The sequence below is a fragment of the Lampetra planeri genome, unplaced genomic scaffold, assembly GCF_965212315.1.
Source record: "Lampetra planeri unplaced genomic scaffold, kcLamPlan1.2.h2 scaffold_856, whole genome shotgun sequence".
Classification (NCBI taxonomy): Eukaryota; Metazoa; Chordata; class Hyperoartia; order Petromyzontiformes; family Petromyzontidae; genus Lampetra; species Lampetra planeri.
This window is the reverse complement of record NW_027615678.1, coordinates 1-13950: the sequence shown is the minus strand read 5'-3', so window position 1 is coordinate 13950 and position 13950 is coordinate 1. Positions and strand designations below refer to the sequence as shown.

Sequence of the window (13950 nt, the reverse complement as noted above, 5' to 3'; positions counted from 1 at the left end):
TTTTTTTTCCTTGTTTTGTTTTCGTTTTAATGAAAATGAAATTAATTTACTATATTTTTGTTAGTTTTATTTAAAAGCCAAGACCAGTTTATTTTTTATTTTCTATTTTTCGTAATTACGAAAGCTTCTCGTGTTCGGGAAGCACGTGAATCTTAGAGTTGCAGTATGTCTGAATGAAAAATGAACGGAGGCATTTTTCCTTTTCCACCTGAACATGATGATAACACCTTGTTGCTTTAACGAGCTACAGTCTATATTTTTATTTTCATTTCCATTGTATATACGTTTCGATGTCCAGGAGCTACCAGGATTCCACTCCTGGAACAGGAAGAATGCCTCACGTGATGACAAAGACATGTTATTATTCTTTTGAATGCCTTTTCATTTTCTCTTTTTGGTGCAATGTGTTAAAGCCAAGGCTATGTCTTGGTGAAGTATGGTTGAGTACAGAGATTTATGTAAGTTATTTTTCAAATTAAAAATAAAAAAATTGATATTACACTAATGCTGAGTGTTGGCTGATGAACACACACGCACCAACACACCAACACACCAACACAGAAATAACTGATTGGATGATCTATTATTAAGAATGAAACTAGAAGTGTTGGCTTGTAGGATGTTTTTATCCTTGTGTCTTATGTCTAACTCTTGAATCAGAGTACTTCCTGTTCAAACGAGTTCTGTTGTTCTGTCTTTCTATAGTCGGTAAGCATATCCACAACAATAACAATCCCAGCTATTGTAGTCTGAAGTCCCACAAAACAAACTCATACTGGAGATCTTAATAACTTAATAACTTCTGGCACCATTTGTTAGGCTGGCCGAGGGCGGCTAACGGGTTGCAGGGGCGCGAATGACCAACGAGCAACAAGCGGACTTTCAGGGTGTTTGTTGGAGATGATATTCAGCAGCGAACATCAAGAAGCCCGACCAGCACCGACAAATATATTTGCACATTGTTTAACAATAAAACCCTTTAAAACCATTACACCTCAAACACCCCCTTTTCCTTTCCGGGAACTCTTGACCACTGTGCAGCAGGCGCAGGCCAGGACCGACCAGGCTGGGTGATTCATAAACAACCACTAAATAACACATAAAATATATAATTCCCCTTAACTTACACAATCAATAAATAAAAATGAATAAATGTGCTTGAAATGTGCAAATCTCCAGTAATGGTCAATACAAGAAGTATTCTGTATTTTCTGCAGCGGTGTGTTCTGTCTCGTCATCCCGTCAATCCAGTGACGTTCCCAGCAGAGTGCACACGCTTGTTGGCTGTGTTTGATTTCACGCAACACGTCGGCTGCAGCTCCGGTGGTCTGACGTGCTGTCGACTAAACGTGATCGAGGACGACTGATGTCGCTCGTCTTAAAATCAAGACATGTCATAAGATCGTTGAAAGTAAGATTTGGATTGAGGGAAACGAAGAGCTGTGGAATATTTGTGGATGTTGTTGGTTGAGCTGAGGTTGAATCGACGCGTCGCTCATGTGACGGTGAAGTAAACAAGAAATAATTCATGAAGCGTCCTTCACCAGCCTTTGACCTTTGACCTGCATGTTCCCAGCTGCAGCTGTAGCTGTAGCTCACATATCCGCATTATTACTCATTCATGCAGCTATTTGTCGTTCTGACATTTAGTGTGTGTGTGTGTGTTTGGTGACTGCAGAAAAACAAAGATCGATGAGTCATTTTTTTCTCTTCCCGATCAGACTGATGATACAAGAATGAAATCCTCTATTATCGAGGGGAAAACGACCCTAAACATTTGTTTCCTAACATGTCTCTGTGTTCTGGTGTCTCCAAATGAGACACCAGCTGTCTGAGCTGCAGGCGGATCATGTTCAAATTCATTTCCTTCTGCTTTTACGTGAAAAAAAAAAACAACCCTGTGATGACTGTGACATGACGAACGACTGAGGTTTAAAAGGAGTTTCTGCCTCCGTTGTATTTAGAGAAATGAACAAGAAGTCAGGTTTGACTTCATTTCCTAACATCTGCTCGTTCAGCCTTTCGCCTCAGCTCTCGGGATGCTGCACTCGTGGACGGTGATTAAAAGCAGTCTGAGGGACGTGGGCTTTCTGGCTGTGGAGGTGTTCACCACCGGGGAGAGGGACGGCTTCAGGAGGACCACCACCCTCCTCCTCACCTGTGGTCTTTCCAGCCTCCTCCTCAGCTCCCTCCTCCTCCTCTACCTCCTCGTCACCCTGGCCTACGAGTCAGCGGTGGCTGCGGGGGTCGCCGCCTGCTGTGGGACCGTGCTAACCGTTGCTCTCTTCCTGTCGAGGAGGATGAGATGCTTTGCCACTCTCTTTGTGATCTCTATGTTCATGAAGAAGAGTCGGAATCTGCTCCTGACCGCCGGAACCAGCTTGGTGGTTCTTCGAAATATCCGGAACACTCTGGAAAACCTCACAGGCCTGGTCAGGAGTATGATTTGCAACCTGAAGGCCAAGAAAGCATCTATCACCGCTCCCTTCAGTAACTATGTGAAGATGCTGAAGTGGCTCGGGGGGATACTCAAAGGGGTGACGGATCTCGGGGTGGTGAACTTTGACTCCCAGCTCAAGATTTCACCCAAAGTGGAAGTGGAAGGACTGAACAAGACACTGAATGAGGCAGAGCTGAGGCTGAACCAAACCGTCCAGTATGTCCAGGGCCTTTTGGACACCGTCTCCTCTGTGACCGACTGGATGTTTCCTGCCCTCAGCTTCACTGTACTCGTGCTGTTTCTATCCCAGCACATAAAGAAATACTGCCGCAACATGAAGTACAAAAACCGCTATATCAGCAGGAAATTCGTCGAGTTTGACGAGAGGCAGAGGGCCGAGGGAAAGCCGCACGTCCTCCCTCTGAGTCCGGAGGAACAGAAGCTGTACGCCTGCATCCCCTCCGTCCATCCCACCGCAGAAGAAAGGAAAGCAGCCATGAAATTCGGCGTTCCGGTTGTGTCCCACTTCACGGCTTGGCTCATGTGTATGACAGTGGACGCTCTACTGTACTGTTTTGTGGACACCGTGACCACAAAGTTATCAGAGATGGAGCCGTTCCATGTCCCGTTGTTGATGAGCATCCAAGTAAGTACGTCTCGGTCGGTATTAACCGTCCAACTTTGACAGCCGCTAAAGCCTCGCTTCTCTTTTCAGGGGATTGCGACTTTAATCGGAGTGAAACTTAGCGAGGAGAAGTATCAAAAGGACTTTTCTTACTCCGTGACTCTGTTTGAGAAGCAGTGCCTCCCCAAACCCAAGCTGCTGCTGCATCGCTCCATCGCTCCTCTGGGTGCCATCCTGCTCACCCTGCTCATCATGACCCTCGCCGCCGCTAAGATGGCGCAACTCAGGCTGATGGTCTGCGAGCGGTTCTTCTCCACCGCCGCAGACGCCCGGGCGGAGTATCTGCACGCCAAGATCCTGAGGAAGAGACTGAAACGCAGGAAGGAGAAAGCCCCGGAAAGCAGCTTCACATCTCTAATTGCGAAGGTACGTTTCACAACATGACGAGCAACTAGTTACTGTACAAACTCTGATCATTACCAGAGACAAACATGGAGTTAAATTACAGTTACGTGTGGAAATTCTTGTTGCATCTGACCGATTTCTGCAAAATGTGAGTCGGTGTGAGGATTATGTTTGTCCTGATTCAGTGTGTGAGTGATGAGGATGTGAATTCACGTGTTGAGTGATTTTAAGTCAGTTTGACAGTGTCGGTGCAGCTGGGGGTTCATGAAACATTTAGAAAACAAATGTAATGGTGCTAATGACATCAGAAAGTCTTTGAAATAGTAGCACTGCTGTTACAGTTGAAACAGGGGGGACGTGGAATGTGTGTCTGAAGGCGGATGTTCTCTCCTCAGCCACATTTCTGGTGCCCGTTGCTCTTCAGCCCAGGAGAGGACCAGCAGAGTTTTGGATGAGGAAACCGTTCCATCCGCGAGATGTTTTTTTTTTCTTTCGGGTTGCCATGGAGATTCCACCACTCGACCTAGCCTGAAGGTATATCCTGCTCTTTCACCACCGTGGGTCTGACTAAAGCCTGCAGACACACGTGTCGGGAGGACCGACCCCCGCGTCTCCTCTGGTTGTGGAAGTGGTTGACACATCTCATGACAGATCCGACATTCATGTGACCAGACTGTAGCGTCGGCCGTTCCTGAACCACGTGATCGAATGCAAAATGGTGTTGGGTGCGTGATGTTCACACACCAACACGACGAACGCACACATGCGGATGTGAGATGGGGAGCGCCGAGCTCATGGTGCCGTAGGTTTTTATGAGAAAGCCGCCGTTCCAAGAATGACACTGACGTTACATCATTTTCATTGCATAACAATGCAGAAGACAGAGTCTTTTGATGAATATGCTTAAAACTGTTAATCTGCAGTGTGACAGGATTCACCGCATGTTTGCAGCGCACGTCGCATCATTTAATGACAGATAATGAAACAATTCAAGTAAGCAACTGTTGCTGCAGCAACATTTTTTTCAAATTGTCCTTCACGTTCAAGCTGATGTTCCACTGTAATAAACTGACAATAAGGAGCTTCACCTTCAGTGACTTTGTCTTATTCAGGAGCGTTTGAGGAGGATCAAGCACTGAACATTCTGCAAACACGGAGGCACGCGTCTGTATTTTAACTTCTTCTCCCCGGGAGACCCGGCACACAGATATTTGCTTACATAATCCAAGACAGCTGTCCCCTCCATGTGCAATGTGCAGCGCTGCCCTCGCTCCATGTGCAGTCGCTGCTCATCCTCCTGCAGGTACAAATGAACTGGAAGTGTTTTAATGTGTGTAGGAAATGGAACACACACACACACACACACATCTCAGGGAGTTTTAGTTGTATATCATCCAGTATGTATTATTACATTTACTTTTGTGTTACACCTTTAAATACTGCAATTTCTCCAACTGTGGGACCATAAAAAATAATCCTCTCTAATACCGTGCAGATCACCAGTAAGAAACGATCTCCAGGATAATAGAAAGATTTGTCTTTAAAGATCTTCAGCCGTACGACGCCGCTGCCACGTCCTCTCCGTTGTCAGACAAGAGGAAGAGGAAGGAAGTGGTACAGCTGAAGAATGAGTCGGCCTTCAGTGAGTCACACGCTGCCGCTGACCCGTGTAGCAACCTGATAAGCTCACATTATGTCTCAACTGGCCCTGTGGCAGAATACGGCGCAGCGTGCCAGCCCAATAGGAAGCTGCCACATGATGTTCGCTGACAGACGCAGACCTTTTTTTTTCCTTTCCTTTCTAACCATGGGAAGGAATGAACGGAGCCCATACATGGGCATAGATGGGGTGAATATGCAAATGCAGTCAATCTGGGTCACCATAGTAAATCTGAACACCGCCGTGCATGTCAGTGCGTTTTCAATGATCATCAAAGAGAGCAGGGAAAAAAAACCCTGTTACTAATAGCAACCAGCATTTGAAGAAAATATGGGTTAAAAAAAAAATCACAAGGCAATTCTGGGGATTGGTACGCAGAGTAAACATGACGCTCATCACACTTTTTTATTTAGTCTTTAACAGGGCTCATTGAAACACTTGATGTGATTGGATAACGTATGTGGGAGGGAATCTGATCAGATCGGGCCTCTGCTGACCCGAGCAGGGATGAACAAATAGAGCTTTGACCTTCGTACCGGTGAAATATTCCTGGGGAAATGTTTGAACTGTGTGTATCTGTGGGAGAGTTCTTGTCCTCTGGATGTGGCGAGGACACCAAGCCCAGATTCAAAGTGCCTTTCATGCTCACAGTGAGATGACTTTTCCTTCATAGGGCCGTCTGATCACAGCTGTAGGCTTCCCCACCTGCAGGGTGGGTACAACGCAGAGAGAAAGGTGGGGTGACCTTTGTGTACACGGTACAGCGTGTACAGGTTTGGACCTCAGACACAAACAACTGAGAGAGGTGATTTTCTTCTTTCTGAATGTTCTTAATGAACAAAACACAATATATTTCGTATTTGTTCACATAAAGACAGAGTAGTTCGATCTGGGCTCCGTGAAGCCTTTCCTGGACACACGGTGGCAGCACTGAGCAAAAGGTTGAAAGGTCAAAGCGCCACGTTTGGAACGTGAAACAATCACATTCATTTGGACGTTTACAGACATGTCGTGACGTCCAACAACTCACTGTCCTTCTCCTTCTGTCGCAGTCTGCAATCAGTCCTGCATTTGTTTGTCTGCTAAATGTCACATGCACAAGACTGCTCACAGCTAAAATCAAGTTTCAGAGTTGTTTAAAGGTGACGTGGCAGACAAAATCCACTTGTAGTGTTTTTTAAGTCAAATAATTCTGACCCATTCCTCATGAGACCGTTGATTTTCCTGTTTTATTAATGTATCTGAACGGTGCTGTGTGAACGCTGTACAAAAGTAAAAGATTAACAAATGTAAAAAACTAAATAAGATTAAGTAAATAAATAAGATCAGATAAGATATTAGAATTTGTTCAAGTGTAAAAAGGTTCCATGACTTTCTAAAAGCGTTGACTGACCTGCTCCCGCTGCTTGATTCTCTTATAAACAAACTCCGAGAGGAGGGCTTCCTGTGGATGAATCTGCCGTGCCCAGGCGTGGTCTTCAGCTGCCCGTCCTCGTACACCACTTTGCCCCTGGAGATGGTGACTACGGGGACGCCGTGACACTCCATGCCCTCAAAGATGTTGTAGTCCACAGCCTGGCGGTGGGTCTTGGCTGAGATCCTCCTGTACACATAAAGACATCCGTTGTTGGACTTTTGGCAGATCTATTCCAGGCCAGACAAGGTCAAGAATTACTTTCATTTATTACTTTCATGCTGCCGTTGTCTGCACCGTTCCTCTGTTTCGGACTCTCTCTGGCTCTTTTGCATCTCTCTTCCCTCCCTGTTGCTTTCCTTGTCTCACTGCTCGAGGCAGAAGGCCTCTGAACGTGGAGAAGGATTTTTTTCCTCTGCCTTTGTCGCTAAGAGCTGCTCATGTGAGTATTGCGTTTCTGTCCCGTCTGTTGTGTGAACTGAGCCTATTGTGAAACAGACACAACCACAGGATTTCTTCATCACATGAATTAAAACCATGCTGGTGTGAATTTCTCTCCAGGATGAATAAAGTATCTATCTGCTCTATTCTCAATCTGAAACTGACTGAATCAGGCCAACATGTGCGGCTGCAGCTCAGACCGAGCAGAAAGAAGCGCTGCGGTACATTATTTACATTTTGCTGTTGTACTCGTGCTGCAGCTTTCAGCCGGTGAACAGAAACCTCAGAAGCGCTGTGTCTAGCTCCAGATTCCAGCTGCGTGTGAAAAGTATTTTAACATTAGTATTTTAGAATGGAAATGTGTCTGACTGATGAGGATTTCAGGAACAGGCTGGCCATGAATATGTATTTATTGTATATTTATATTTTATATATTTTGTGCAGCGCCTCAGGATAAACTTCTCATCTGACACCGTGAAATTATTTACTCTATCCTACCCAGCACTTTGTTTTGAAAACAACAGTAAAACGTTAACATGAAAACGTACTTCTGTGTTAAAGTTTTAAAGCTACAGTTGATATATAAGGTACTTTCAATGAACTCCAGGTTCAGCAACAAAAAAGGACGTCAATGAGATTCTTCATAAGTACATGGAAATGGTTGTGATTCTTGTTGTGAGTTGGTTCGAGCTGGTTCTGGTGTTTGACTTCTGGTTGTCCTGTTGAGGAGGTAATGTGTAAGTTGTTTATCTGCTCTTTAGTTAGCTGAGCTTCAGCCTCCACTTTCCAGGTAACCTCATTAGATGTAAGTTGTCATGTCTTGTTGTTTAACAAGGTAACGCAGTAACGGTTCAAAGATAAAACTCGATGTATGTATGTAACGGCACATCTTGGACCGAAAGTACATCAGAGGAACGTGAAAACACAGAGTATGGGTGTGTCACAGACAGGAAGATGTGTGTCCTCGTATTCGAGTAGCCTAATTACAAGACACAAGGCGACGGCCGGCGCTTGCGAGGCGTTTCCCCGTTATGCAACTGTTTGTGGCCCCCGGTGCCGGATGTTACGGAGCGACACTTTGCCCTGAGAGCGATTAATTACGCAGTTTCACAGATGAATTCACAGCTGCACCATCTCACCACGAAGCGTGCTCATGCCTGACAAGACATCGCTCCGTCCGTAGACTCCCAACAAGGGGCACAAACAGAAAAGGTACATCTCTTCTAAGAATTACAACCCCATCAGATGGTGAAAATCATGCCAGCCCTCACACAGTGCAGCCACTTCATCCATTTGCATGAAGTTACAACGGGCCCTTCTTCACATCGGTGGGATAGTGAGCTCCCTCAGGGGCTCAGCCCACATTCTCCAGCAAACAGAGCAGCACAGAGCTGTTCTGGGTTACGTAAGGGCCAGCGAGCTACAGTACACAAGCTACTGGAACTCAAAACTGTCCCGTGCACCTGATGCTGCAGGGACGACTCCTGCACCTCGTAAATACAACCGAACCGATGTGGAGTCAGACCCCCTGAATGGGACATGGCCCCTCCCGACAGAGTTTGGGTTGACACATTCATCCTTTCATTGTATACCTGCATACCTGTTGTAATACATTAATTCATTACTCCCCCCCCCCCCCCCCCCCCCCCCCCCCCCGTTTGTCACAGTGGTTGAAATCAAACGTAACATGATTTTCTGACCCTTCAAGTAGACTAACCCCAACCACCTCTGACCTAGCAGAACACCACATCGATGCTCATGTTAGCAATCTAGATTCAGCATAACTTAAAGGGACCCCCACCCTCCCCCACCCTCCCCTGAAGATAATTTGAACGCTGGTGTTTTTGACTTTAATTAACACACCTGTCACTTTTACCTGCTAGTTCTCAGTGTTTATGTTCTAATAACTGCTGTTTCTTTCTCTTGTTGTTGTCCTGATTCTTTTCATAATTATCACTTCATCTTTTAATATTATCTTTTATCCTGTAATACTGTCTTTTATTCTTTACTTTTACTTTCTTTTTACTCTCACCCCTTCATAACTAAGTCTTATTACCTTGTTTCCCCTTCTGTCGACAATAAAGGTCTACTCTGTTCTATGCTGTATATATTCTATACAATAAATCTGGTTCATCTCTCCCACGTATATAAAAAAACCCCAGAAACTCCTGAAATGGAGGAGACCGTAGCAACGTCACCCTCACTCTGTGTGCGTTGAGTTTATGTAAGTGTGTTAAAATCCGTCCTTCACCAAAATAGAATGTAATGAGTCACTCCGACGGTCTGATAGATGCGATCCGTAGGTGAGCTGCGCTTCATTTGCAGCTGTAGATAAGTGACAGATCCTGACTTGTGGATTGGGAGCAGACATAATGAGCTTACGTGGTGGGATCGTGTGCGGCGCTGTGCACAAGATGAAAGATGCAGCTCTTTCCTCGGAGCTGTCGGTATCTGTGTCCTACGTGTTTGTATTTATAGGAACCTCACTGAACCACGTCTGTCTGGTGTCTCAGCAGCATCTGCAGCTCAGAACGCTGCCAGCAGTGGTGCACATGTCACAGATAAGAGTGTTTAAAAATAAGAGCCGGCTTTTTTTTTATAGGACGCAATTCACCATTGGGTTCATGTTCAATGCAAAGGACTGGTTTGAATTTGATCATTTATAAAACAAATTAAAAAAAGACAGTGGTTTACCCACACACTCATACACACACGTGGTCGATGACGCTCCTCACCTCGTCAACTTGGGATCCCACACGACGACGTCCGCGTCGGAGTTCTTGGCGATGCGTCCTTTCTGGGGTAGAAGTTGAAGATTTTCGCAGCGTTGCTGCTGGTGACGGCTACAAATCGATTCTCGTCCATTTTGCCGCTGTGCTAATGGAAAAAGAGGAAATGCCCAAATGGATTAGCGGCGGCCCAGTTAACGTAAAAGGTCAGCGTGTGCAGCAGGCAGCTCATTTCTACCAGAAAATATCAAATAACAACGGGAAATCTTCTCACCAGCTTCGGAGGCGAGAACCTCGTCATTGTGAGAAAACACAGTGTCAGATTATTGCCTTTTCTGTGTGTGCTGCAGGAGCTGACGGCACGCAAATCCCCAGTTAAATGAAGGTATCAAATGTAAAATAGCTGCATTTCACATACGTATTCAACCTGCATTAACTTCGTTCGGCCTCGCTTGGAAGTCAAAAACGCACCCTGCAGATAAAGGAATGACAAATCCGCACTAGACGACGGAGCCGGATCATTTCAACGGATGTGACAAAAATAATGTAAATCCTCCCAAAAAGTGCTTTTACTCAAAATGTGAGTACAAAAGTAGTAACAGTCAATACAAAACATCAAGCTCACGCAAAACACAGGAGAACAGGTAGTAAAAGGAGGCGGATGCCAGGTGAGGGCTGCAAACACACCACCCCTTTCTCCCAGATCACGGACATCCTGTCCTCCACGCCGTTGACGCCGTTGGGGATCTTGGTGAAGTCGTCTTTTCCGAGGGCCTTCTGGCACACGGAGAGGAGGTGCAGTTGTCCGTTCCGGTGACACTTAGATCGTCGCTGTGAACGAATGCAAAATGAGATTTGCGTGTTTCAATTCAGGCTCGGTCCCTCGTCTCTGCTCCACCTACTTGGCCAGCAAGTCCATGAGGTACCCAGGGGTGCTGGGGTCAGGTCTGAGGGGGGGTCCCATGACGAAGCCAGCAGCATGGGACCAGTCCTTTGTGCCAGTAGTTGGAGCCGTCAGTTCCCAGTCCGGCTGCGATGGGCTCCCCAAACACCACTCGCCCTGACGAAGGGTGACAAGCCACTTCGGTTCATGGGACGTGGACGTGAAGCCGTCTCCGTGCGCCCACACCCACCGTCTCTGCGTGCGTTGGACACCACCTTAGCTGCGGACTTGCTCATGACATGAACCACGTAGAGCGGGGCAGTTGACGGCGTGGGCGATGGTGATGGCTCGCTGGGTCGCTTCGGCCTCCACCTCCTCTGGCCGACACAGCTCATGGCCCTCGGGCCCCGTGATGCCCATGGAGAGCATCTTCTTCGACCCCTGGTGAGTCCCGAAAGGAGGTGAGGAACAAAATCAGGGAGGGGCTGAATTAATCAAATACATTTCACTGCAATGTCTGAATATGAGAGAATCAAATACCTACTGGAACTTCAGGCGTGTTCAAGTACAAGTAGCAACCATGTGTTTATATATGCTACCCCCTGGTGGTGATGTATGGCCATGACACGAACAAATATACACCAGAAAGAAATGCATCTACAAATCCATATGTACGAATCTATACGGAGACATGTTTGATATGAATGGATGCAGCTTTTCCTTCCATTGTTTGACGAACAGGAAAACAAAAAAAAAGTGAGCAAAGCTGTGTGACGTTGGTGTGGCCGGAGCTCAAACACTCTGTTAATCATTCACCTTTTATGATTTTGTGCAAGTAACTAAATAACCATCCACATGAAGGGAAATAAACAAAAGACTTCTTCAGCTCGTTCTGTAAATATCGGTTTGCTTTTTGTTTTCTATTCTATTCTATTCTATTCTATTATACATTGATTATTACATGTGCACCTGGATTTCCGGGTCCACCCCTAAATACTTTTTATGTTTTTTCTTCTTTCTTTGACTAAGTCTGGTGTCATTTAATTTCATGTGTTTTTTACTACTACCACGTTTACTGCTGTGGGACAATACAGGCTGACGTTCCGTTCACTGCCCCTTCTCCTTCCAGAGACTGAACCCACCTCTGCAATCAGGTCTCCGTTCTCAGCATGAACCTGAGCGATTGCTCCGATCTCCTGACAGTGGGAGAAGGCAGCATACAGCTCCGAGTCCTGCAGCATGAACACGTCCTTATAGGCCATGAACATCTTGAACGAATTCACCCCCTTCTCTTTCACCAGGGTGTCCATTTCTTTCTTGACCTGGGCGAAAAGATAATTGGGAACCTCACATTCATTCATCTATGGTACCACTGTAGAGAGACATTTCATGAATTGTGTGACGCAATGACTCTGTGTGTGTGTGTGTGTGTGTGTGTGTGTGTGTGTGTGTGTCGTTTGGCAGCGACCTCGTCACTCCACCACGTGACGGCGACGTTGCAGCGAGTAGTCGCAGCAGACTTTGGGGTCGGCCGTCTGACGCCAGCGGTCGTAGGCCTCCAGGAGGGATGTGCCTTTTTGGGGAATGACAAAGTCCAGGATCATGGTGGTCCCTCCCGCTAGAGCAGCCTGTTGAAACGTGGACATGATCACAAAGTTGAAAATTAACCTCTGTCTAATGATTAGAAGTCTTAGAGGCAGGGGGTCAAGAAAGGCACAAGGGTCAAAGGGCGTGTTTAGATCGGTTCATGATGCTACATCATCAAGAGTTGGACATGAGCGACCATGTCAGTCAGATATATACAAGTGTATACAAGTGTTCAGCAGAGGGAGACTGTGCCACGCCGACCTCCGATCAGGTCAGTTGGTTAAAAACAGCATTGAGTCCATTCATGTTCTGGTGGAGGATTATTCATCAGAGACACCAGACTGTTGCCATGACAGTGACGGCTGATTGGTCAGTCACACCAGCTTTAGTTCACGCTCATCGAGGACATCGTGACATCTGATGGGATGTCCGTTCTCCTCCGAAGGTGTCAGAGGACACACACTGACCTCTGCTTCATGTGACCCGGTGACAGCTGTTCATCTTTTCTTCTTCTTCTTCTTCTTCTTCCTCTCCTCTATAACGGCTCACCTGTCACCTGGGCTCACCTGAGTTCCGATCCGGAAGTCCGTCCACCGCCTTGGTGCCCATAAAAGCCAGCTCCATGTGTGTGTGCGTGTCGATGCCACCGGGAATCACCAGTTTCCCAGACGCATCAATCACTCGAACTCCGGCAGGAACCGGAAGATTCGGCCCGACTTCCACTATTTTGCCATTTTCCATGAACACGTCTGCGACCACCGAGCAGTCCCTCGTTCACCCACGGTTCCTCCGGTTATCAGGATCCCTCCGGGCTCCGACATCCTGATGTGCACAGCTGTCCGGGACGTTGCCAAGTGAACAGATGTGGCCGAAACAGAATCGTATCAACTAGAAACTTGCCACGTTCAACAACCCCCCACCTCCAACCCCCTTTGGACTCTGCTCCCGCCCCCAACGACCTAACTGATGACAACTAACTTTACAAACATCCAAAGCCGTGGGCTGAAGGGGGCGCTGCAGGGCCCCCTGGTGGGGTAGAGGGTGATCTGCACATTCACGGTGCAAAATCAACCAAGCGATGTTCAGAACTATTTATGAAAAGCGTTGAAGTGCTCAGTTTTCACTATGTTGTTATTTTCAAGGCGATGGGATTCGTGTCTGTTTAGAAATGACGTCAGTGAACAATGGATAGTGACAGATTACAAAAACTGAGTACGAAGAAAAACATTAACAACATTAAACAACATTAAAAGTAAATAAGTCAACATGTCACGTGTCAGTGTAGAGTTTCAAAAAGGACTAAATTCAAGTGAACACGTATTCTAATTCGCAAAAGACTTAATTTCGCTGTGTGTGTGTGACGTTAAAATGATCCAATTTGTTGATTGATTGACAATCTACTGACAGTGACAAGTGAGGTGGAGGGAATTAGGGAGGGGGTTAGGCCATGCAGGACAAAAATATTTGAGAGGGGGAATATTTTTTATTATTATTATTTTATTGTGCACTTCAGGAAAAAAGTCGAAAGTTCGAGAACAAAGTCGAAATACGATTCCATGAATAAAGTCGAATTTCAATTTTGAGAATAAAGTGCACAATGAAAACAAATATTTTTCTCAAATGTTTTTCTCCTAATACTCTTCTGGAGGTCGGATAAAGACAGAATCTCAACAATTAGCGGCACCTGAATCCAGGTGAACCAGAAGCTGGAAACAGGTTCCAAACCTCCAGCAGTGGGAATCCACCTCTGATTATCAAGACTTTTG

The 13950-nt window shown here is 46.2% G+C and overlaps 2 protein-coding genes across 2 annotated transcripts; one reads left to right on the top strand and one right to left on the bottom strand.

Annotated features, from left to right (window-relative positions):
- Window positions 1-2039: 2039 nt before the first annotated feature.
- LOC144742104 (dendritic cell-specific transmembrane protein-like) lies at window positions 2040-3925 on the top strand. Its single transcript, XM_078624603.1, has 3 exons — window positions 2040-3086; window positions 3156-3491; window positions 3866-3925. Exons 1-3 carry the CDS (start codon window positions 2040-2042, stop codon window positions 3923-3925), a joined length of 1443 nt encoding a protein of 480 aa, XP_078480729.1.
- A 1095-nt stretch (window positions 3926-5020) lies between these two features.
- On the bottom strand, window positions 5021-13005 carry LOC144742102 (dihydropyrimidinase-like). Its single transcript, XM_078624601.1, is given in 18 exon segments — window positions 5021-5090; window positions 5780-5835; window positions 6524-6565; window positions 6568-6733; window positions 9721-9784; window positions 9787-9862; window positions 10402-10506; window positions 10509-10545; window positions 10617-10708; window positions 10710-10774; window positions 10848-10914; window positions 10916-11038; window positions 11740-11919; window positions 12066-12095; window positions 12097-12225; window positions 12751-12771; window positions 12773-12958; window positions 12961-13005. Coding segments are annotated over 18 exon segments (1554 nt in total).
- Window positions 13006-13950: the final 945 nt, after the last annotated feature.